At 58.1% G+C, this 24,597-nt stretch overlaps 1 protein-coding gene across 1 annotated transcript in view; it reads right to left on the bottom strand.

Moving 5' to 3' along the window:
* Nucleotides 1–24,576, bottom strand: part of LOC127465099 (chromodomain-helicase-DNA-binding protein 8-like) — a gene marked incomplete at both ends in the record, with an annotated part of 41,055 nt that extends 16,479 nt beyond the window's left edge. The window contains 19 exons of the mRNA XM_051775558.1: nt 581–760; nt 1,876–2,043; nt 2,873–3,068; nt 5,264–5,480; nt 6,546–6,801; nt 7,590–7,733; nt 8,903–9,079; nt 10,680–10,923; nt 11,937–12,058; nt 12,736–12,873; nt 14,015–14,098; nt 16,014–16,131; nt 18,348–18,403; nt 18,508–18,576; nt 20,460–20,693; nt 20,770–20,884; nt 21,536–21,921; nt 22,744–23,106; nt 24,298–24,576. Coding sequence (XP_051631518.1) covers nt 581–760; nt 1,876–2,043; nt 2,873–3,068; nt 5,264–5,480; nt 6,546–6,801; nt 7,590–7,733; nt 8,903–9,079; nt 10,680–10,923; nt 11,937–12,058; nt 12,736–12,873; nt 14,015–14,098; nt 16,014–16,131; nt 18,348–18,403; nt 18,508–18,576; nt 20,460–20,693; nt 20,770–20,884; nt 21,536–21,921; nt 22,744–23,106; nt 24,298–24,576 — 3,546 coding nt within the window. The remainder of the gene's footprint in view (nt 1–580; nt 761–1,875; nt 2,044–2,872; nt 3,069–5,263; nt 5,481–6,545; nt 6,802–7,589; nt 7,734–8,902; nt 9,080–10,679; nt 10,924–11,936; nt 12,059–12,735; nt 12,874–14,014; nt 14,099–16,013; nt 16,132–18,347; nt 18,404–18,507; nt 18,577–20,459; nt 20,694–20,769; nt 20,885–21,535; nt 21,922–22,743; nt 23,107–24,297) is intronic.
* Nucleotides 24,577–24,597: the final 21 nt, after the last annotated feature.

Here is a 24,597-nt window from a genome sequence, read left to right as displayed (position 1 = left end):
CGTGGCCGGGGTCAGAGCGGGCGTGGCCAGGTCAGAGGGGGCGTGGACACGGTTAAAAGGGGCGTGGTCGGGGTCAGAGGGGGCGTGGTCACGGTTAAAAGGGGCGTGGTCGGGGTGAAAAGGATGTGATCTCGATGGTGATGGTCCCTCATTAATTAATTAATTATTAATTAATCACCTTGGCGAAGGTGGATCCCTTGCCCTCGCTCTTCGTGGTGGTGGTCCCTCATTAATTAATTAATCCTTAATTAACTAATTACCTTGGCGAAGGTGGAGCCCTTGCCCTCGCTCTCGATGGTGATGGTGGTGGTCCCTCATTAGTTAATTAACCATTAATTACCTTGGCGAAGGTGGAGCCCTTGCCCTCGCTCTCGATGGTGATGGTGGTGGTCCCTCATTAGTTAATTAACCATTAATTACCTTGGCGAAGGTGGAGCCCTTGCCCTCGCTCTCGATGGTGATGGTGGTGGTCCCTCATTAGTTAATTAACCATTAATTACCTTGGCGAAGGTGGAGCCCTTGCCCTCGCTCTCGATGGTGATGGTGGTGGTCCCTCATTAGTTAATTAACCATTAATTACCTTGGCGAAGGTGGAGCCCTTGCCCTCGCTCTCGATGGTGATGGTGGTGGTCCGGCGCAGCAGGATCTGGTCGATGTCCTCCTCGCAGAACTTGGCGCCCTCGTCGTCCTCGTCCATGATGGCGGCGTAGGCGCCCTTGCGCAGCAGGTCCTCGATCTCCTTCTTGGAGAACTGCTGGATCTGCTCGGGGAGCCTCCCGCCCTCAGGGACCCAACCGGGGGCTGCCGACCCGCGGGGGACCCAACCGGGGGCTGCCGACCCGCGGGGGACCCAACCGGGGGCTGCCGACCCGCGGGGGACCCAACCGGCGGCTTCCAATCCTTGGGGACCCAACCGGGGGCTTCTGACCCTTGGGGGACCCAACCGGGGGCTTCTGATCCTTGGGGGACCCAACTGGGGGCTTCCAATCCTTGGGGGACCCAACTGGGGCCTTCAAACCCAACTATGGGTCTTCAAACCTTTGGAGAACCCAACTGGGGGCTTCCAACCCAATTCTAAGTCTTTAAAGTCTTGGAGAACCCAACTGGGGTCTTTCGACCCTTGGGGGACCCAACCAGGGTCTTCCAATCCTTGGGAGACCCAACTGGGGCCTTCAAACCCAACTACGGGTCTTCCAAACCTTGGGGAACCCAACTGGGGGCTTCCAATCCTTGGGGGACCCAACTGGGGGCTTCCGACCCTTGGGAGACCCAACTGGGGGCTTCCAATCCTTGGGGGACCCAACTGGGATCTTCCAACCCAACTATGGGTCTTCAAACCCTTGGAGAACCCAACCGGGGGCTTCCAACCCAACTCTAAGTCTTCAAACCTTAGGAGAACCCAACTGGGGTCTTCTGACCCTTCGGGGACCCAACTGGGGTCTTCAAACCCAACTCTGGCTCTTCAACCCTTGGAGAACCCAACTGAGGATCTTCAAACCCAACTGAGACTCTTCCAACCCAACTGAGACTCTTCCAACCCAACTGAGACTCTTCCAACCCAACTGAAACTCTTCAAACCCAACTGAGACTCTTCAAACCCAACTGAGGATCCCCAAACCCAACTGAGGATCCCCAAACCCAACTGAGACTCTTCAAACCCAACTGAGACTCTTCAAACCCAACTGAGAATCCCCAAATCCAACTGGGGACCTTCAAACCCAACTGAGACTCTTCAAACCCAACTGAGGTTCCCCAAACCCAACCGAGGTTCCCCAAACCCAACTCTGGGCCCTCAAGCCCTTGAGGAACCTCCACCCCGCGCCCCCCCGCCCCGGGGCCGCCCCACCCCGCGCTCCCCGGCCCCGACTGGCTCACCCCGGCGATGCTGCCCTCGCGGCCGCTCATGGACTGGAGCACGGCCTTGTCCAGGCCCAGCTTGAGCGAGGCCTTGTCGAACATCTCGCGCTCGTAGGAGTTGCGGGTGATGAGCCGGTAGACCTTCACCGCCTTGCTCTGCCCGATGCGGTGGCACCGCGCCTGCGCCTGGACAACGGCAACGGAGACGCCCCCGGGGTCAGCAAACCAGCTCAGGGGTCAACCAACCACCCCCAGGGGTCAACAAACGAGCTCAGGGGTCAACAAACCAACCCTGGGATCAACAAACCAACCCTGGGGTCAACAAACCACCCCCAGGGTCAACAAACCAGCCCAGGGGTCAACAAACCAACCCTGGGGTCAACAAACCACCCCCAAACCACCCCTGGGGTCAACAAACCACCCCTGGGGTCAACAAACCAACCCTGGGGTCAACAAAGCAACCCTGGGGTCAACAAACCACCCCCGGGGCCAACAAACCACCCCCAAACCACCCCTGGGGTCAACAAACCAGCTTGGGGGGGGACAGAAACCCCCCCAAGGTCCACCAACACCTTCAGGAGGGTCCCAAATACCCCAAACCCCTTTTAGGGGGGACAGGAACCCCCCCAAGGTCCCAGGAGGGTCTCAAAGACCCCAAATCAACTCTGGGTGGGACAGGAACCCCCCCAAGGTCCCAGAAGGGTCCCAAAGACCCCAAATCAACTTTGGGTGGGACAGGAACCCCCCCAAGCTCCACAAACACCTTCAGGAGGGTCCCAAAGACCCCAAACCACTTCTGGGTGCCACAAGTTCCACGAAGACCTTCAAGGAGCCCCCAAACCCCTCCCTGGAGGTTTCCCCAGGACCCCAAACCAACTTTGGGTGGGACAGGAACCCCCCCAAGCTCCCCAAACCCCTCCGTGGAGGTTCCCCAAGACCCCGAACCCCCTCTGGGACCAACATGGCCCCCCCAACGGCCCCCCCAACAGCCCCCCTAACCCCCCGGCGTTGTCACCTGTAGGTCGTTCTGTGGGTTCCAGTCGGAGTCGAAGATGATGCAGGTGTCGGCGGCGGTGAGGTTGATGCCGAGCCCGCCGGCGCGGGTGCAGAGCAGGAAGACGAAGCGGTCGGAGTCGGGGCGGCTGAAGCGGTCGATGGCGGCCTGGCGCAGGTTCCCCCGCACGCGCCCGTCGATGCGCTCGTACAGGTACCTGGGGGGGATTTTGGGGTGAGAAACGGGGGGATTCGGGGCTGAATTCGGGGTAAAAATGGGGGGAGTTGGGGCTGAACTCGCGGTGAAAACGGGAGGAGTTTGGGGTGAAAAATGGGAGGAATTCGGGAGTAAATCTGGGGCAAAAACGGGAGGGATTTGGGGTGAAAAATGGGAGGAATTCGGGGCTACATTCGGGCCAAAAATGGGAGAAATTTTGGACTAAATTTGACAAAAAAACGGGAGAAATTTGGGACTAAATTTGGGAAAAAAATGGGAAAAATTTGGGACTAAATACAGGTCAAAAATGGGAGAAATTTGTGACTAAATTTGGGAAAAAAATGGGAGAAATTTTGGGTAAAGATTGGGAGAAATTTTGAGTAAAAATTGGGAGAAATTTGGGACTAAATTCGGGCCAAGACCAGGAGAAATTTGGGTAAAAAATTGGGAGAAATCTGGGACTAAATTCAGGTCAAAAACAGGAGAAATTTGGGACTAAATTCAGGTCAAAGATGGGAAAAATTTTGGGTAAAAAATGGGAGAAATCTGAGACTAAATTTGGGGTAAAAATAGGAGAAATTTTGGGTAAAAAATTGGGAGAAATTTGGGAGTAAATTTGGGCCAAAACCAGGAGAAATTTGGGAATAAATCGAGGTCAAAAATGGGAAAAATTTTGGGTAAAAAATGGGAGAAATCTGGGAGTAAATACAGGACAAAAATGGGAGAAATTTGGGAATAAATTCAGGACAAAAATGGGAGAAATTCTAGGCAAAAAATGGGAGAAATCTGGAACTAAATCCCCCAAACACCCCCCAAATCCCCCTTTAAATCTCGTGCCCCACCTCTTGTGGATGAGGTAGTCCTCCAGGATGTCGAGGCACCCCAAACCCCCCCAAACGCCCCCCAAACCCCCCCTAACCCCCCCAAATCCCCCCCAAATCTCCCCCAAATCCCCCCAAATCTCGTGCCCCACCTCTTGTGGATGAGGTAGTCCTCCAGGATGTCCCAAACCCCCCCAAATCCCCCCCAAACCCCCCCAAATTTGGTGCCCCACCTCTTGTGGATGAGGTAGTCCTCCAGGATGTCGAGGCACCCCAAATACCCCCCAAATCCCCCCCAAACCCCCCCAATCCCCCCCAAATCCCCCCCAAACCCCCCCAAACTTGGTGCCCCACCTCTTGTGGATGAGGTAGTCCTCCAGGATGTCGAGGCACCCCAAATCCCCCCCAATCCCCCCCAAACCCCCCCAAATCCCCCCAAATCCCCCCAAACACCCCCAAATTCCCCCCAAACCCCCCCAAATTTGATGCCCCACCTCTTGTGGATGAGGTAGTCCTCCAGGATGTCGAGGCACCCCAAACACCCCCAAATCCCCCCCAAATCCCCCCAAATCCCCCCAAACCCCGTGCCCCACCTCTTGTGGATGAGGTAGTCCTCCAGGATGTCGAGGCACCCCAAACCCCCCTAAACCCCCCCAAACCCCCCCCAAATCCCCCCAAATCCCCCCAAATTCGGTGCCCCACCTCTTGTGGATGAGGTAGTCCTCCAGGATGTCGAGGCACCCCAAATCCCCCCAAATCCCCCCCAAACCCCCCCAAATTTGGTGCCCCACCTCTTGTGGATGAGGTAGTCCTCCAGGATGTCGAGGCACCCCAAACCCCCCCAAATCCCCCCAATCCCCCCCAAATCTCGTGCCCCACCTCTTGTGGATGAGGTAGTCCTCCAGGATGTCCCAAACCCCCCCAAATCCCCCCCAAACCCCCCCAAATTTGGTGCCCCACCTCTTGTGGATGAGGTAGCCCTCCAGGATGTCGAGGCACCCCAAATCCCCCCCAAACCCCCCCAAACCCCCCCAATCCCCCCCAAATCCCCCCGAACCCCCCCAAATTTGGTGCCCCACCTCTTGTGGATGAGGTAGTCCTCCAGGATGTCGAGGTACCCCAAATACCCCCCAAACACCCCCAAACCCCCCCAAATCCCCCCAAACCCCCCCAAATCTCATGTCCCACCTCTTGTGGATGAGGTAGTCCTCCAGGATGTCGAGGTACCCCAAACCCCCCCAAACCCCCCCAAATCCCCCCCAAATCCCCCCAAGCCCCCCCAAATTCGGTGCCCCACCTCTTGTGGATGAGGTAGTCCTCCAGGATGTCGAGGCACCCCAAACCCCCCCAAATCCCCTCAAATCTCGTGCCCCACCTCTTGTGGATGAGGTAGTCCTCCAGGATGTCGAGGCACCGCACCATCTGGGAGAAGACGAGCACCTTGTGGCCGCCCTGGCGCAGTTTGGGCAGCAGCTTGTCCAGCAGCACCAGCTTCCCCGCCGAGCGCACGAGGGCCTGCAGGTGCAGGTCGGGGGGCAGCGCCCCGGGGGGACGCCCCTCGCGCAGCTCGGACAGGATCTTCTCCTCTGCTCCTGGAAATACAGGGGGCAGGTGACCATCAGGTGACCACCAGGTGACCAACAGGTGACCAACAGGTGACCACCGGGTGACCAACAAGGTGTCCAGGTGGCCATCGTGACCCACAGGTGACCAGCAAGACCCCCGGTGTGGTCAGCAGGACCTTCTGCAGGTGGCCCCCACATGACCACCAAGGTTTCCAGGTGACCACCAAGGTGTCCAGGTGACCCCCAAGGTCTCCAGATGACCACCAGGTGACCACCAAGGTGTCCAGGTGACCACCAAAAGCTCGGTGCGGTCTCCAAGACCTTCTCTCCAGGTGGCCCCCCCCAGATGACCACCAAGGCCTCCAGGTGACCCCCAAGGTCTCGAGATGACCACCAGGTGACCATCAAGACCCTCAGGTGGCCACCAAGGTGCCCAGGTGACCACCAAGGTGTCCAGGTGGCCATCGTGACCCACAGGTGACCAGCAAGACCCCGGTGTGGTCAGCAAGAGCTTCTGCAGGTGGCCTCCAGGTGACCACCAAGACCTTCCTCAGGTGACCACCACGTGACCCCCAAGGCCTCCAGGTGACCACCAAGGTCTCCAGGTGACCACCAAGCTCTCCAGGTGACCACCACTTGACCACCAAGACCCTCACGTGGCCACCAAGACCTCACCTCCATCATGGTGTCGAGCAGGTACCACCCACCATCCCCCAGGTGTGCCCAGGTGTGCTCCAACCCCCCCAGGTGTGCCCAGGTGTGCCCAGGTGTGCCCAGGTGTGCTCCAACCCCCTCAGGTGTGCCCCCCAAACACCCACCATTGATGAGGTAGGGGTGGTTGCAGCACTTCCTCAGCTCCATCATGGTGTCGGGCAGGTACCACCCACTGCCCCCAGGTGTGCCCAGGTGTGCCCAGGTGTGCTCTGACCCCCCCAGGTGCCCCCCGAACACCCACCATTGATGAGGTAGGGGTGGTTGCAGCACTTCCTCAGCTCCATCATGGTGTCGGGCAGGTACCACCCACTGCCCCCAGGTGTGCCCAGGTGTGCCCAGGTGTGCTCTGACCCCCCCAGGTGCCCCCAGAACACCCACCATTGATGAGGTAGGGGTGGTTGCAGCACTTCCGGAGCTCCATCATGGTGTTGAGCAGGTTGGGCACGTTGCCGTGCCCCGCCCCCTTGGCCAGGTAGGCGAAGTTCCTCTCGAGGATGGCGCGGTAGAACCTCTTCTGGATGCCCGTCAGCTCCACCTCGATGATGGTCTCCTGCTTGGGGGCCAGGTTCTTCTCCACGTCCTCCTTCAGCCGCCGCAGCATCATCGGCTTCAGCAGCGCCTGCAGCTTCTGCACCTGGGGGGGGCAAACACACCTGGGCAGGTGAGGGACACACCTGGGACACGCCCACGTCACCTGGGACACACCTGGGACACCTGGGTAACCCCAACACCTCCTGGGATACCCCAACCCCCCCCTGGGCTTCAGCAGTGCCTGCAGCTTCTGCACCTGCACAGGGGGAAAAACACACCTGGGCAGGTGAGGGACACGTCCACATCACCTGGGACACACCTGGGATACCCCAAACTCCCCTGGGATACCCCAACCCCCCCTCGGCTTCAGCAGCGCCTGCAGCTTCTGCACCTGGGGGGGGCAAACACACCTGGGCAGGTGAGGGACACGCCCACATCACCTGGGACACACCTGGGACACCTGGGACACGCCCACATCACCTGAGATACCTGCAATACCCCCTGGGATACCCCAACCTCCCTCAGCTTCAACAGAGCCTGCAGCTTCTGCACCTGGATGCAAACACACCTGGGCAGGTGAGGGACACGCCTGGGACACGCCCACATCACCTGGGACACACCTGGGACACCCCCAGATCACCTGGGACACACCTGGGACACACCTGGGACACCCCCACCCAGCTGGGTAGGTGAGGGGAGGGGGTGGGGAAGCTCAGGGAGGGCTCCAGGTGAGCTCCAGGTGCGTCCCCAGGTGTGCCCAGGTGTGCCTCCAGGTACCCCCAGGTGTGTCCCAGGTGTGTCCCAGGACCACGAGATGACCCCAAGCCCCCCCCAGACGCCCCCCACATCCCCCCCCAGGTGTGCCCAGGTGTGCCCAGGTGAGGGGCTCACCTGCTCCTCGGTCTTGAGGTCGCCGAAGTCGCGCAGGAAGTCGCCCTCGGAGGGGAACCTCTGGGGCTCCAGGAAGTGCAGGAGGCTGAACAGCTCCTCCACCGTGTTCTGCAGCGGCGTCCCCGTCAGCAGCACCTTGTGCTCCTGCAGGTAACACAGGTAAGAACACCTGGGGGCAGGTAAGAACACCTGGGGACAGGTAAAAACACCTGGGGACAGGTGAGACACCGGGGGAACATTGGAGGGCAGCAGGGACATCTGGGGGGCAACTGGGGACACTTAGGAGCAACTGGCACACAGGTGAGCACACCTGGGCACAGGTGAGACACCTGGGGACAGGTGAGGACACCTGAGAGCACCTGGGGACAGGTAAAAACACCTGGGGACACCTGAGGACACCTGGGGACAGCTGGGGACTCCTGAGACATCTGGGGACACCTGGGGACAGGTGAGACACCTGGGGACAGGTGGGGACACCTGAGGACACCTGGGGACACCTGGGGACAGGTGAGCACACCTGGGAGCACCTGGGGACAGGTAAAAACACCTGGGGACACCTGAGGACACCTGGGGACAGCTGGGGACTCCTGAAACACCTGGGGACAGTTGGGACAGGTGAAACACCTGGGGACAGGTGAGCACACCTGAGAGCACCTGGGGACAGGGAAAAACACCTGGGGACAGGGAAAAACACCCGGGGACACCTGGGGACAGGGGAGACACCCGGGGACACCTGGGGACACTTAAAGGCAACTGGGGACACCTGGGGACACCTGAAACACCTGGGGACAGGTGAGACACCTGGGGACACCCCCAGACCCCCCAGAACAACCCCAAACCCCCCCAAATGACCCCAAAACCCCCCAGAATGACCCCAAACCCCCCAGAATGACCCCAACCCCCCCAAATGACCCCAAACCCCCCCAGAATGACCCCAAACCCCCGAAACCGACCCCAAACTCCCCCAAAATGACCCCAAACCCTTCCCGTACCAGGTCCATGTGCTTGAGGCTGTCGAGCAGCTTTGCAGTGCCGGTTCTTGAGCCGGTGGGTACCAGAATGACCCCAAACCCCCCAGACTGACCCCAAACCCCCCAGACTGACCCCAAACTCCCCCAAAATGACCCCAAACCCTTCCCATACCAGGTCCATGTGCTTGAGGCTGTCGAGCAGCTTTGCAGTGGCGGTTCTTGAGCCGGTGGGTCCAGACTGACCCCAAACCCCCCAGACTGACCCCAAACCCCCCAGACTGACCCCAAACCCCCTCAGACCGACCCCAAACCCCCCAAAATGACCCCAAACCCTTCCCATACCAGGTCCATGTGCTTGAGGCTGTCGAGCAGCTTGCAGTGGCGGTTCTTGAGCCGGTGGGCCTCGTCGATGACGACGCAGCGCCACTCGACCTCGCGCAGCTCGGGGCACTCCGACAGGATCATCTCGAACGTCGTGATCAGCGCGTCGAACTTGTAGGCCCCCGGGATCAGACGGCCCTGGGGGGGACACCGGGGGGGATATCAGGGGATGGGGGGCACCTCAGGGGACAGGGGGACACCTCAGGGGACAGGGAGGGGACAGGGGACACAAGGGACAGGAGGGGGACACCCCAATGGGATCATCTCGAACGTCGTGATCAGCGCGTCGAACTTGTAGGCCCCCGGGATCAGACGGCCCTGGGGGGGACACCGGGGGGGATATCAGGGGATGGGGGGACACCTCAGGGGACAGGGGGACACCTCAGGGGACAGGGAGGGGACAGGGAGGAGAGAGAAAGGCCTGGAAGGGCAACAGAAGGGTGGGAGGAGGTGGAGAAGGTCTGGAAGCGGAGGAGAAGGTCGGGAGCTGGAGGAGAAAGTCTGGAGATGGAAATGAAGGTTTGGAGTTGGAGAACAAGGTTTGGAGATGAAGATGAAGGTTGGGAGATGGAGATGAAGATTTGGAGATGAAGATGAAGATTTGGAGATGAAGATGAAGGTTTGGAACTGAAGATGAAGGTTGGAAGATGCAGATGAAGGTTGGGATGTGGAAATGAAGGTCTGGATGTGGAGATGAAGGTTGGGAGATGAAGATGAAGGTTGGGAGATGAAGAAGAAGGTTGGGAGATGGAGATGAAGGTTGGAAGATGCAGATGAAGGTTTGGAGATGAAGGCTGGGATTTGGAAGAGAAGGCTGGGATTTGAAAGAGAAGGTTTGGAGGTGGAGATGAAGATTGGGACATGGAGATGAAAGGTTGGCAAATGAAGATGAAGATTGGGAGATGAAGAAGGTTGGGATTTGGAAGAGAAGACTGGGAGATGAAGGTTAGAAAATGGAGATGAAGGTTGGAAGATGCAAATGAAGATTTGGAAATGGAAGATGAAGGTTGGGAGTTGGAAAAGAAGGTTGGCAGACGGAGATGAAGGTTGGGAGATGAAGAAGAAGGCTGGGAGCTGGAAAAGGTTGGGAAGGGAAAAAGAAAGTTTGGAGACAGAGATGAAGTTTGGGATTTGGAAGAGAAGGTTGGGATTCGGAAGAGAAGGTTGGGAGATGGAGATGAAGGTTGGGAAGTGAAGATGAAGGTTGGGAGATGAAGATGAAGGTTGGGAGATGAAGATGAAGGTTGGGAGATGAAGATGAAGGTTGGGAGATGAAAATGAAGGTTGGGAGATGAAGATGAAGGTTGGGAGATGAAGATGAAGGTTGGAGATGAAAATGAAGGTTGGGAGATGAAGATGAAGGTTGGGAGATGAAAATGAAGGTTGGGAGATGAAGGTTGGGAGATGAAGATGAAGGTTGGGAGATGAAGATGAAGGTTGGGAGATGAAAATGAAGGTTGGGAGATGAAGATGAAGGTTGGGACCAGGAACAGAAGGTTGGGATTTGGAAGAGAAGGTTGGGAAACAAAGATGAAGGTTGGGAGATGAAGGTTGAGACCAGGAACAGAAGGTTGGGAGATGAAGATGAAGGTTGGGACCAGGAGCAGAAGGTTGGGATTTGGAAGAGAAGGTTGGGAGATGGAGAAGAAGATTGGGAGCTGGACACGAAGACGAGAACGATGACGAAGATGACGATGAAGATGACGATGAAGATGATGAAGACGATGAAGGCCCTCACCTTGGAGTCCTTGCAGTACATCTCGTACTGCTGGATCATCTGCCGGCTGGCCAGGCTGCCGTGGTAGACGATGGTGTTGAGGCCGGTCCAGGTGCCGAACTCGCGCTCCCAGTTGGTGATGGTGGAGAGCGGCGCGATCACCAGGAAGGGGCCGCGCACGCCCGCCCCGTGCACCTCCCGCAGGAAGGCGATCGACTGGATCGTCTTCCCCAGCCCCATCTCGTCCGCCAGGATGCAGTTCTGCCTGGGGGGACAGGTGAGACAGGTGAGACAGGTGAGCACAGGTAGGACAGGTGAGGGACAGGTAAGGGACAGGTGGGACTGGATCGTCTTCCCAAGGCCCATCTCGTCCGCCAGGATGCAGTTCTGCCTGGGGGGACAGGTGAGCACAGGTGAGACAGGTGAGACAGGTAAGGACAGGTGAGGGACACGGGGACCTCCCGCAGGAAGGCGATCGACTGGATCGTCTTCCCCAGCCCCATCTCGTCCGCCAGGATGCAGTTCTGCCTGGGGGGGGACAGGTGAGACAGGTGAGACAGGTGAGACAGGTGGGACAGGTGAGGGACAGGTAAGGGACAGGTGAGGGACAGGTGGGACTGGATCGTCTTCCCCAGCCCCATCTCGTCAGCCAGGATGCAGTTCTGCCTGGGGGGACAGGTGAGACAGGTAAGGGACAGGTGAGGGACAGGTGAGCACAGGTAGGACAGGTGAGCTCAGGTGAGCACGGGTGAGACAGGTAAGGAACAAGTAAGCTCAGGTGAGACAGGTAGCAACAGGTGAGCACAGGTGAGTACAGGTAGAACAGGTGAGCACAGGTCAGCACAGGTAGAACAGGTGAGCACAGGTGAGCTCAGGTGAGCACAGGTGAGCACAGGTGAGACAAATAAGGAACAGGTGAGCACAGGTAGAATGGGTGAGCTCAGGTGAGCACAGGTGGGACACGCGAACACAGATGAGCCCAGGTGAGCACAGGTGAGCTCAGGTGAAACAGGTGAGAACCAGAACAAGAAGACCACCAGGACAAGAACAAGGTGACCCCAAGACCAAGCTGACCCCATGCCCAGGTGACCCCAGGCCCAGGTGACCCCATGCCCAGGTGACCCCATGCCCAGGTGACCCCACACCCAGGTGACCCCCAGGCCCAGGTGACCCCCAGGCCCAGGTGACCCCAGGCCCAGGTGACCCCATGCCCAGGTGACCCCAGCCCAGGTGCCCCGCCCAGCCCAGGTGCCCCGCCCAGCCCAGGTGCCCCCGTACCTGTTGTACCAGTTGAAGAGCAGCCAGTTGACGCCCTCGAGCTGGTACTCCCGCAGCCGGTTGTGGTTCTTGTACTCCCGCGACGCCTCCAGCTTCTGCCACGCCCCCGCCTGCGGGCGGGGCTGCGGACACGCCCACGCACCGGCGGGGTCAGGGACACGCCCAGGGGACACGCCCGGGGGGACACACCCAGGGACACACCCAGGGGGACACAGGGGAGGGACACACCCCCAAATGGACAGGGTGAGGGACACGCCCACAGGGACACGCCCACGGACACGCAGGGGAGGGACACGCCCACAGGGACACGCCCAGGGACACACCCAGGGGAACACAGGGGAGGGACACGCCCACAGGGACACGCCCAGGGACACACCCAAAGGGACACACCCAGAGGGGACAGGTGAGACTCAAGGACAGGTAAGGACAGGTGGGGGACACAGCACAGGTGAGGGACACGCCCAGAAACACACCCAGGAGGACACCAATGAAAGACATGCCCACAGGGGACACACCCAAGGGGACACACGTGGGGGGACAGGTGAGACTCAAAGACAGGTAAGGACAGGTAAAGGACAGGTGGGGGACACAGCACAGGTGAGGGACACGCCCAAGGGGACACACCCAAGAGAACACCAACAAAGGACACACCCACAGCCCCACCCAGGGACACACCCAGGTGAGGGAGCCACACCCACTGGGCCACACCCAGGTAAGGGCCATGCCCAAGTGAGAGTCACGCCCAGGTGAGAGCCACGCCCAGGTGAGAGAGCCCCGCCCAGGCCCCGCCCCGTGTTACCTGTCTCTTGAGCTCGGGGTGCCGCGCCTGCACGCGCCGGAACTCGGCCACCTTGGCCTCGTCCACGTCCTCCTGCAGCTCCCACGTGCTGTCCTCGTAGGGCAGCGAGCACCACTTCACCAGGAAGTACACCACCGGCTGGGGGGGCAAAAAAAGGGGAGGCTGGGGGGGCTGGGGGGCTCAAACCCAGCAAAAATGGGGGTTTGGGGGGGCTGGGGGGCTCAAAGCCAGCAAAAATCTGATTTTTGGGGATCAGATTCATTAAAAACCTGATTTTTGGAACTCAAATTCATCAAAAATCTGATTTTTGGAGATCAAATCCATCAGAAATCTGATTTTTGGAAGTCAAATTCATTAAAAATCTGATTTTTAGAGATCAAATTAATCAGAAATGCGATTTTTGGGGGGTCTATTGGTCTTAAATCCAGCAAGAATCTGATTTTTGGAACTCAAATTCATCCAAAATCTGATTTTTGGGGGGTCTATGGGTCTTAAATCCAGCAAAAATCTGATTTTTGGAGGTCAAATTCATCAGAAATCTGATTTTTGGAGCTCAAATTCATTAAAAATCTGATTTTTGGAGATTAAATTCATCAGAAATCTGATTTTTGGAACTCGAATTCATCAAAAATCTGATTTTTGGGGATCTATGGGTCTTAAATCCAACAAGAATATGATTTTTGGAGCTCAAATTCATCAAAAATCTGATTTTTGGAAGGCAAATTCATCAAAAATCTGATTTTTGGGGGGGTCTACAAGTCTCAAATCCAGCAAAAATCTGATTTTTGGAGCTCAAATCCATCAGAAATCTGATTTTTGGAAGTCAAATCCATCAGAAATCTGATTTTTGGAGCTCAAATTAATCAAAAATCTGATTTTTGGGGGGGTCTACAAGTTTCAAATCCAGCAAAAATCTGATTTTTGGAGCTCAAATCCATTAGAAATCTGATTTTTGGAGACTAAATTCATTAAAAATCTGATTTTTTGAGCTCAAATCCATCAGAAATCTGATTTTTGGAACTCAAATTAATCAAAAAACCTGATTTTTGGGGGGTCTCTGGGTCTCAAATTCATTAAAAATCTGATTTTTGGGGGGTCTCTGGGTCTCAAATTCACCAAAAATCTGATTTTTGAAGAATCTACCATCCTCAATTCCACCAAAAATCCGATTTTTGGGGGGCTCTCCCACCCTCAGATCCACCCAAATCCCCATTTTTGGGGCTCCGCCCCCCCCCCAAGCCCCAAAAAGCCCCAAACCCCCCCAAATTTGGGGCCCCACCTCGCCGTTGTCCTTGTCGACGCCGTGGGACTCGTCCAGGATCCGATCGACCTCCACGTAGTCGGGGTTGAAGGGCTCCTCATCCTGCACAAAACACCCAATTTTGGGCTCAAAACACCCCAAAAACGCGCTTTCCTGACCCAAAAAACCCCCATTTTCCACCCAAAACCCCCGTTTTGTGCCCAAAACCTCATTTATTTCCCCCAAAACCTCATTTATTCCCCCCAAAACCTCATTGATTTCCACCAAAACCTCATTGATTTCCACCAAAACCCCCATTTTGTGACCAAAACCTCATTGATTTCCCCAAAACCTCATTGATTTCCCCAAAACCTCATTTATTTCCCCCAAAACCTCATTTATTCTCCCCAAAACCTCATTTATTCCCCCCAAAACCTCATTGATTCCCCCCAAAACCTCATTGATTTCCACCAAAACCCCCATTTTGTGACCAAAACCTCATTTATTTCCCCCAAAACCTCATTGATTTCCCCAAAACCTCATTTATTTCCCCCAAAACCTCATTTATTCTCCCCAAACCTCATTTATTTCCCCCAAAACCTCATTGATTTCCCCCAAAACCTCATTGATTTCCCCCAAAACCTCATTGATTTCCACCAAAACCCCCATTTTGTGACCAAAACCTCATTTATTCTCCCCAATACCTCATTGATTTCCCCAAAACCTCATTTATTTCCCCCAAAACCTCATTGATTTCCCCAAAACCTCATTGATTTTCCCCAAAACCTCATTGATTTCCCCAAAACCTCATTTATTTCCCCCAAAACCTCATTGATTTCCCCAAAACCTCATTGATTTCCCCAAAACCTCATTGATTTCCCCCAAAACCTCATTTATTCTCCCCAAACCTCATTGATTTCCCCCAAAACCCCCCCATTTTTCGGCCCCAAACCCGGATTTTTTTCCCAAGCAAAAATCAAAGGTTTCCACCCAAAACCCCCCACTTTTCCCCCCCAAAACCCCCATTTTTCCACCCAGAATCTTTTTCTTGCCCAGAACTCCTCATTTTCCCCCAAATCCCCATTTTTCCCCCCCAAACCCCCCATTTTCCCCCCCAAATCCCCCATTTCCCCCCCAACCCCCCATTTTTCCCCCCAAACCCCCCATTTTTTCCCCCCAAACCCCCCTTTCCTTTGCCCAAACCCCCCATTTTCCCCCCCAAATCCCCCATTTCCCCCCCAAACCCTCATTTTCCCCCCAACCCCCCATTTTTCCCCCCCAAACCCCCATTTTTTTCCCAAACCCCCCATTTTTTCCCAAACCCCCCATTTTTTCCCCCCAAACCCCATTTTTTGCCCAAACCCCCCAATTTTCCCCCAAAACCCTTTTCTTGCCCTAAACCCTCATTTTGCCACCCAAAACCCCCATTTTTTTCCCCAATTCCCCCATTTTTTGCCCAAACCCCCATTTTTCCCCCCAAACCCCATTTTTTGCCCAAATCCCCCATTTTTCCCCCCAATTCCCCCATTTTCCCCCCCAATCCCCCATTTTTGCCCAAATCCCCATTTTTCCCCCCAAACCCCCCATTTTTTCCCCCCAAACCCCCCTTTCCTTTGCCCAAACTCCCCATTTTTCCCCCCAAAACCCCCATTTTTCCCCCCAAACCCCCCATTTTTCCCCCCAAACCCCCCTTTCCTTTGCCCAAACCCCCCATTTTTCCCCCCAAACCCCCCTTTCCTTTGCCCAAACCCCCCATTTTCCCCCCCAATCCCCCATTTTCCCCCAAATCCCCATTTTCCCCCCAAACCCCCCATTTTTCCCCCCCAAACCCCCATTTTTTCCCCCCAAACCCCCCTTTCCTTTACCCAATTCCCCCATTTTCCCCCCAAACCCCCCATTTTCCCCCCAAACCCCCATTTCCCCCCCCAAACCCCCCATTTTTCTACCCCAAACCCCCATTTTCCCCCAACCCCCCATTTTCCCCCCAAACCCCCCATTTTGCCCGAACCCCCCGTTTTTGGCCCCAAAGTGCCCCCACCTCGTGGAAGAAGTGCCTCATCTGGCTCATCTTGGTCTTGAAGCGTTTGAGTTTCTGGTGGATCCTCTTGTCCCGCTCCAGCTGCGCCACCGACGCCCACTCGCAGTGCAGGTACGAGCTGGGGGGGGGTTGGGGGGAATTTCGGGGATTTTGGGGCATTTCGGGGGGTTTTGGGGTCATTTCGGGCAGTTTGGGGTCACCCAGGGGGGGTTTGGGTTCATTTGGGGGGTTTGGGGTCGGTTTGGGGGGTTTGGGGGGAATTAAGGGGGTTTTGGGTCATTTCGGGGGGTTTTGGGGGCAGTTTGGGGGGTTTGGGGTGAATTTCGGGGGGGTTTGGGGACATTTTGGGGGGTTTGGGGACAGTTTGGGGGGTTTGGGGTCAGTTTGGGGGGGTTTGGGGTCACTTAGAGGAGTTTGGGGACATTTCAGAAGGTTTGGGGTCACTCAGGGGGTTTGGGGTCATTTTGGGGGCTTGGGGGCAGTTTGGGGGGTTTGGGGACAGTTTGGGGGGTTTAGGGTCAATTTGGGGGGTTTGGGGTCATTTTGGGGGGTTTGGGGACAGTTTGGGGGGTTTGGGGTCAATTTGGGGGGTTTGGGGTCATTTTGGGGGGTTTGGGGACAGTTTGGGGGGTTTGGGGTCAATTTGGGGGGTTTGGGGTCATTTTGGGGGGTTTGGGGACAGTTTGGGGGGTTTGGGGTCAATTTGGGGGGTTTGGGGTCATTTTGGGGGGTTTGGGGACAGTTTGGGGGGTTTGGGGTCAATTTGGGGGGTTTGGGGTCATTTTGGGGGGTTTGGGGACATTTCAGGGGTTTGGGATCAATTTGGGGGTTTTGGGGACATTTTGGGGAGGTTGGGGTCATTTCGGAGGGTTTTGGGGTGAATTTTGGGGGGTTTGGGTCATTTTGGGGGGTTTGGAGTCAGTTTGGGGGGTTTGGGGTGAATTTCGGGGGGTTTGGGGTCATTTCGGGGGGTTTTGGGACATTTCAGGGGGTTTGAGATCAATTTGGGGGTTTTAGGGACATTTTGGGGGGGTTGGGGTCATTTCAGGGGGTTTGGGGTCAGTTTGAGGGGTTTTAGGGACATTTTGGGGGGTTTGGGGACAGTTTGGGGGGTTTGGGGTCAATTTGGGGGGTTTGGGGTCATTTTGGGGGGTTTGGGGACATTTCAGGGGTTTGGGATCAATTTGGGGGTTTTGGGGACATTTTGGGGAGGTTGGGGTCATTTCGGAGGGTTTTGGGGTGAATTTTGGGGGGTTTGGGTCATTTTGGGGGGTTTGGAGTCAGTTTGGGGGGTTTGGGGTGAATTTCGGGGGGTTTGGGGTCATTTCGGGGGGTTTTGGGACATTTCAGGGGGTTTGAGATCAATTTGGGGGTTTTAGGGACATTTTGGGGGGGTTGGGGTCATTTCAGGGGGTTTGGGGTCAGTTTGAGGGGTTTTAGGGACATTTTGGGGGAGTTTGGGGTCATTTGGGGGCTTTGGGATCAATTTGGGGGGTTTGGGGGCAGTTTGGAGGAGTTTGGGGACATTTCAGGGGGTTTGGGGACAGTTTGGGGTAGTTTGAGGTCAATTTGGGGGGTTTTAGGGACATTTTCGGGGTTTTGAGGACAGTTTGGGGGGTTTTGGGGTCATTTTGGGGGGTTTTGGGGGCAGTTTGGGGGAGTTTGGGGTCACCCAAGGGGTTTTTGGGGACATTTCAGGGGTTTTTGGGGACATTTCAGGGGCTTTAGGGTCACCCAGGAGAGTTTTTGGGGACAGTTTGGGGGATTTGGGACACCGTTTGAGGGGTTTTGGGGTCACTCAGGGGGGGTTTTTGAGTTTGGGGTCACCCAGAGGGGTTTTTGGGGCCAGTTTGGGGTGTTTTGGGGACATTTTGAGGGTTTTTTGGGGATATTTCAGGGGGCTTGGGGTCACTCAGGGGGGTTTTGGGGGACATTTCAGGGGTTTTTGGGGACATTTTGTGGGGGTTTGGGGTCACCCAGGGTGTTTTGGGGTTTGGGGTCACCCAGGGGGGGTTTTGGGGCCAGTTTTGGGGAGTTTTGGGGACAGTTTGGGGGGTTTTTGGGGACATTTCAGGGGGTTTGGGGTCACCCAGGGGGGTTTTTGGGTCACCCAGGGGGGTTTTTGGGTTTGGGGTCACCCAGGGGAGACTTTTCAGGACATTTCAGGGGGTTTTGGGGACAGTTTGGGGGGTTTGGGGTTACCCAGGGGTGTTTTTGGGTTTGGGGTCACCCAGGGGGTGTTTTGGGGTTTGGGGTCACCCGGGGGGGGTTTTGGGGCCAGTTTTGGGGACGTTTTGGGGCCATTTAGGTGTTTTTGGGGTGTGAGACACCTACTAGTTCTTGTACTTGACGAAGAACTCCTCGCAGTCCACCAGCTGGCCCGAGGGGAGCTGCGCAGGGGCAGGAGGAGGAGGAGGGTTGGGAGGAAGGTCAGGAGGCCCCTGTTGGGGGGTCCCTGCCCCCCAAAAACCCCCCTGAACCCCGAACCCCTCACCTCCTTCTTGACCACCCGCATGGACAGCACCTTGTCCACGATGGCCGCGTCCTCCTCGCTCGGGTTCTCCTGCGGCAGGAAGGGAGGAGGAGGAGGAGGAAGGGAAGGGGAGGAAGAAAGGGAGGAGGAAGAGGAAGGGGAGGAAGAGCAGGAGGAAGAGCAGGAGGAGAAAGAGGAGGAGGAGGAAGAGGAGGAGGAAGAAGAGAAGAAGAAAGAGAAAGAGGAAGAGGAGGAGGAGGAAGAGGAGAAAGAGGAAAAGGAGAAGGAAGAAGAGAAGAAGAAAGAGGAAGAGGAGGAGGAGGAGAAAGAAAAAGAGAAGGAGGAGGAAGAGAAAGAGGAGAAAGAGGAAGAGAAGGAAAAGGAGGAAGAGGAGGAGAAGAAGGAAGAGAAGGAAGAGGAGGAGGAGAAGTAGGAGGAGGAAGAGGAGGAAGAGGAGAAAGAGGAAGGGGAGGAGGAAAAGGAGGAGGAGGAAGATGAAGAACAGGAGAAGGAGGAAGAGGAGGAAGAGGAGGAGGAGGAGGAGAAGGAGAAAGAGGAAGAGGAAGAGGAGAAGGAGAAGAAGAGCAGGAGGAGGAGGAGGAAGAGGAAGAACAGGAGAAGGAAGAAAAGCAGGAAGAGGAGGAGGAGGAGGAGGAGGAGGAAGAACAGAAGAAGGAAGAGGAGGAAGAAGAGGAGGAAGAAGAGAAAGAGGAGGAGGAGAAGGAAGAAGAGGAAGAGCAGGAGGAGGAAGAGCAGGAGGAAGAGGAAGAAGAGAAGGAGAAAGAGGAGGAAGAAGAGGAGGATGAACCCAATGAAGACCAGGAAGACCCAACCAACCCCAACCAACCCCAACCAACCCCAACCACCCAACCAACCCCAACCAACCCCAACCACCCAACCAACCCCAACCAACCCCAACCAACCCCAACCACCCAACCAACCCCAACCAACCCCAACCACCCAACCAACCCCAACCACCCAACCAACCCCAACCAACCCCAACCACCCACCCAACCCCAACCAAGACCACCCACCCAACCAACCCCAACCAACCCCAACCAACCCCAACCAACCCCAACCACCCAACCAACCCCAACCAACCCCAACCACCCAACCAACCCCAACCACCCAACCAACCCCAACCAACCCCAACCACCCACCCAACCCCAACCAACCCCAACCAACCCCAACCACCCAACCCCAACCAAGACCAACCAACCCCAACCAACCCCAACCAACCCCAACCACCCACCCAACCCCAACCAACCCCAACCAACCCCAACCAAGACCAACCAACCCCAACCAACCCCAACCAACCCCAACCAAAACCAACCCCCCAACCAACCCCAACCAACCCCAACCACCCAACCAACCCCAACCAAAACCAACCACCCAACCCCAACCAACCCCAACCAACCCCAACGAACCCAACCACCCAACCAACCCCAACGAACCCCAACCAACCCCAACCACCCAACCAACCCCAACCACCCAACCAACCCCAACCAAACCCAACCAACCCCAACCAAACCCAACCAACCCCAACCACCCAACCACCCAACCCCAACCAAGACCACCCACCCAACCCCAACCAAGACCAACCACCCAACCAACCCCAACGAACCCAACCACCCAACCCCAACCAAGCCCAACCACCCAACCCCAACCAAGACCACCCACCCAACCCCAACCAAGACCAACCACCCAACCCCAACCAAGACCAACCAACCCCAACCACCCAACCAACCCCAACGAACCCAACCACCCAACCCCAACCAAGACCAACCACCCAACCAACCCCAACCAACCCAACCCCCCACCCAACCCCAACCAACCCAACCACCCAACCAACCCCAACCAAGCCCAACCACCCAACCCCAACCAAGACCACCCACCCAACCCCAACCAAGACCAGAAAGACCCAACCAACACCAAGCCCCCACCCAAGCCCCCCCAACCCCCCCGGCACCCACCACGAAGAACTGCATGGAGGGCAGGGCCTCGCCCTCGGGCTCGGGCGCCGGCGCCGTCACCGGCACCGGCGGCTGCTGCTGCTGCTGCTGCTGGAGCTGGAGCTGCTGCTGGAGCTGCTCGGGCCGCGCCGGCCCCGTCACGTCCAGCTCCTCGTCCTCCTCGTCGTCGGTGATCTTGATGTCCAGGTCCTCCGTGTACTTCTTGCGCTTCACCTGCCGGTTCGACCGGCGCTTCTGGGGGGGGACACGAGGGGTGGGTGGGGCCTGGGCAGGGCGGGGCGGGGCGGGGGGACACGGGCGGGGTCGGTACCTGGACGCTGGACTCGTCATCGTCGCGCGGGGACGGCGCCGGCAGCGCCTCCGAGTCGGAGTTGTCGGAGGAGGCGTTGCGCTTGCGCTTCTTGCCGACCACCGGCGTGATGGTGCTGGGGGGGGGGAGGGGGGAAAGAGCTGTGGTTGGGTGGCCAAGAGCATGGTTGGGTGGCCAAGACTGTGGTTGGGTGGCCAAGACTGTGGTTGGGTGGCCAAGACTGTGGTTGGGTGGCCAAGACTGTGGTTGGGTGGTCAAGACTGTGGTTGGGTGACCAAGACCATGGTTGGGTGACCAAGACTGTGGTTGGGTGACCAAGCCCATGGTTGGGTGGTCAAGAGCACAGTTGGGTGACCAAGTCCATCGTTGGGTGGCCAAGACCATGGTTGGGTGACCCAAGCCACGGTTGACTTACCAAGACCACGGTTGGCTAACCAAGACCATGGTTGGGTAACCAAGCCCATGGTTGACTTACCAAGACCACGGTTGGGTAACCAAGACCATGGTTGGCTAACCAAGCCCATGGTTGGGTGACCCAAGCTCTGGTTGACTTACCAAGCCCACAGTTGAGTGACCAAGACCACGGTTGAGTGGCCACCACGACCTCGGCCAAGGGACCCCAAAGGTCACAGTTGAGCGACCCCCACGACCAAAACCCAACGCCCACCAACACCATCATTGGCCACAATGACCACCAAGACCAACCCCAGTTGACCCCCAAGCCCCCGGTTGGCCGCCAAGTCCAACCCCCCAGGCCCCCCCTCACCTGGCCTTGCCGCGGCCCTTGCTCTTGCCGCCGCCGCCCTGGCCCTTGCCGCGCCGGGGCCGCTCCTCCTTGGCTCCGGCGCCGCCGCCGCGCTCGCCGGGGCCCTTCCGGCGCCGCTTGCGCTCGCCGTCGTCGTCGGGGCGGACGCTGGGCAGCTCGTCCTCGTTGAGCACGCGGGGGATGTTCTGCTCGCCGCGGGCGCGGGCGCGGGCGATGGCCTCGGCCACGATGCGGTTGGCCTTCTCCTGCTTCTTCTGGTGCTCCAGCTTGCGGCTCTCGTCCGAGGGGCCGCGCGGCGCCGACGCCGCCGTCACCGCCGCCACCTCGGCGCCGCTCAGCACCTTGACCACCGAGAGCCCCGGCGAGCCGCCCTGCGACGAGCCCGCCTGGCAAAGGGGGGGACACGGGGGGGGTCAGGGGCGGTCACCGATGGTGGGTGACCTCGGAAATCAAAGTTGGCCAACCCCCAAGACCAAAGTTGGCCAACACCCAAGACCAAGGTTGGCCAACCACAAAGACCAAAGTTGGCCAACACCCAAAACCAACGTTGGACAATCATGAAGACCAACATTGACCAACCATGAAGACCAAGGTTGACCAACCCCCAAGACCAACATTGGCCAACCCCCAAGACCAAGTTTGACCAACCATGAAGACCAACGTTGAGCAACCCCCAAGACCAACATTGGCCAACCCCCAAGACCAAGTTTGACCAACCATGAAGACCAACGTTGAGCAACCCCCAAGACCAACATTGACCAACCACGAAGACCAAGGTTGACCAACCCCCAAGACCAACGTTGGCCAAGCACAAAGACCAACGTTGAGCAACCCCCAAGACCAACGTTGACCAACCATGAAGACCAAGGTTGACCAACCACCAAGCCAACGGTTGACCAACCCCCAACCCCAAGGTCAAGTGACCCCCACGGCCACATTTGGGCCGCCAAGGTCAAGGACCCCCAAGACCAACGTTGACCGACCACCAAGACCAACGCTGATCAACCAAGAAGACCAAAGTTGACCCGACACCAAGACCAACGTTGAGCAACCCCCAAGACCAACGTTGAGCAAACTCCAAGGTTGGCCAACCACGAAGACCAAAGTTGACCAACCACCCACCCCAAAGTTGCCCAACACCCAAGACCCTCATTGGCCAACCCCCAAGACCACCGTTGCCCAACCCCCAAGCCCCGCCCCCCCCTCACCTGGGGCTGCAGCACCACCTTGAGCGGCACCGTGAGCCGGTGCCCGGCGGCGCCCACCACCTGCGGCACCTGCGCCACGCCCACGGGCGCCGCCCCGGCCTGCTGGACCAGCTGGATCTTCTGCGGCCCCGCCGGCGTCGCCGGGGCCGCGCCGGCCGCGCCGGGCGCCGGCTGCACCTGCAGCTGGATGGTGACCACCTTGGCGGGGCCGGGCGCGGCCTTGGCGGGGCCGGGGGCGCCGGGGGGGCCCCCCTGCACCACCAGCTTGCCGGGCAGGGTGCCCAGCACCACGTGGCGCTGCCCCGGCGCCGCCCCCGCCGCCCCCGGCTGCTGCAGCACCAGCGTGATGCGCTTCGACTCGCCCTGGGGGGGGGACACCAAACGCGCCCCAGAGTCACCCCGGGGGCACCCAAAGGGCACCAGGGACACCAAATCCCACCCCAAAGTCACCCCGGGGGCACCAAAGGGCACCAGGGACCCCAAATCCCACCCCAAAGTCACCCCGGGGGCACCAAAGGGCACCAGGGACCCCAAATCCCACCAGGGATCCCAAATCCCACCAGAGATCCCAAATCCCACCAGAGACCCCAAATCCCACCCCAAAACACCCCGGGGGCACCAAAGGACACAGAGACCCCAAATCCCACCAGAGATCCCCCCCAAACCCCTTCAGTCGACCCCAACCCCCCTTTAACCCTCCCAAACCGCCTTTAACCACCCCAAACCCCCCAAACCGCCCTTTCCCCCCCTTTCCCCCCCAAATCCCCCCTTTCCCCCCCCCAAACCCCCCCTTTTCCCCCCAAATCCCCCTTTCCCCCCCCCCAAACTCCCTTTTCCTCCCCCCAGACCCCTTTTACCCCCCCCAAATCCCCCTTTTACCCCCTCACAGCCCCCTTTTCCTCCCCCAAACTCCCTTTCCCCCCCCCAAATCCCCCTTCCCCCCCCAGACCCCCTTTTTCCCCCCCCAACCTCCCTTTTACCCCCTCTTCAACCCTCTTTACCCCCCCAGACCCCTTTTACCCCCTCAAATCCCCCTTTTTACCCCCCTTTTTCCCCCCAGACTCTGTTTTACTCCCCCAGGCCCCTCTTACCCCCCAGAATCCCCCTTTTACCCACCCAGACCCCTTTTTACCCCCTCAAATCCCCCTTTTTACCCCCCTAAACGCCTTTTACCCCCTCACACCCCGGTTTTCATCCCCCAAACTTCCATTTTCCCCCCCCAAATCCCCCTTTTACCTCCCCCAAACTCCCTTTTTCCCCCCAAAACTCCCTTTTCCCCCCCCAAATCCCCCTTTCTCCCCCTTTAACCCCCCAAACCCCCTCTTTTCCCTCCCCAGACCCCCTTTCACCCCCCAATCCCCCCCTTTCCCCCCTCCCAAATCCCCCTTTTACCCCCCCAATCCCCCTTTCCCCCCCCAAACCCCCCCTTTTCCCCCCCAATCCCCCCCTTTTACCCCCCAAATCCCCCATTTCTCCCCCCCAACCCCCCCCCTTTCCCCCCCCAAATCCCCCAAACCCCCCCTATTCCACCCCCTTTCCTCCCCCCCCCCTCACCTGCGCCGGCGCCAGGGTCACGCCGGGTTTCAGGGGGGTGTTGCCCCCCCCCCGCCCCCCCTCCGTTGCCCCCCCCCCCCCGGGGCCGTTGCCCCCCCCCCCCGCCCTGAGGGGCTGCAGCAGCAGCTGCTTCACGGCCCCCCGGCCGGGCTGGGGGGCCACCCCCACCCCCGCCGCGCTGGCCACCCCCTTGGCCACCACGGGGACCCCCCCGGGGCCGGCCCCCCCCAGCACCTTGGCCAGGCCCCCCCCAGCCCCCCCGTCGGGGCGGAAGCCTCCCCCCCCACGCGGGGGGCGGGG

Source organism: Manacus candei, unplaced genomic scaffold (genome assembly GCF_025592945.1).
Source record: "Manacus candei isolate 608988 ecotype Guabito, Panama unplaced genomic scaffold, ASM2559294v1 h1tg000311l, whole genome shotgun sequence".
Classification (NCBI taxonomy): domain Eukaryota; kingdom Metazoa; phylum Chordata; class Aves; order Passeriformes; family Pipridae; genus Manacus; species Manacus candei.
Note: the sequence above shows the minus strand (reverse complement) of the source record. Positions and strands in the feature narration are given on the sequence as shown.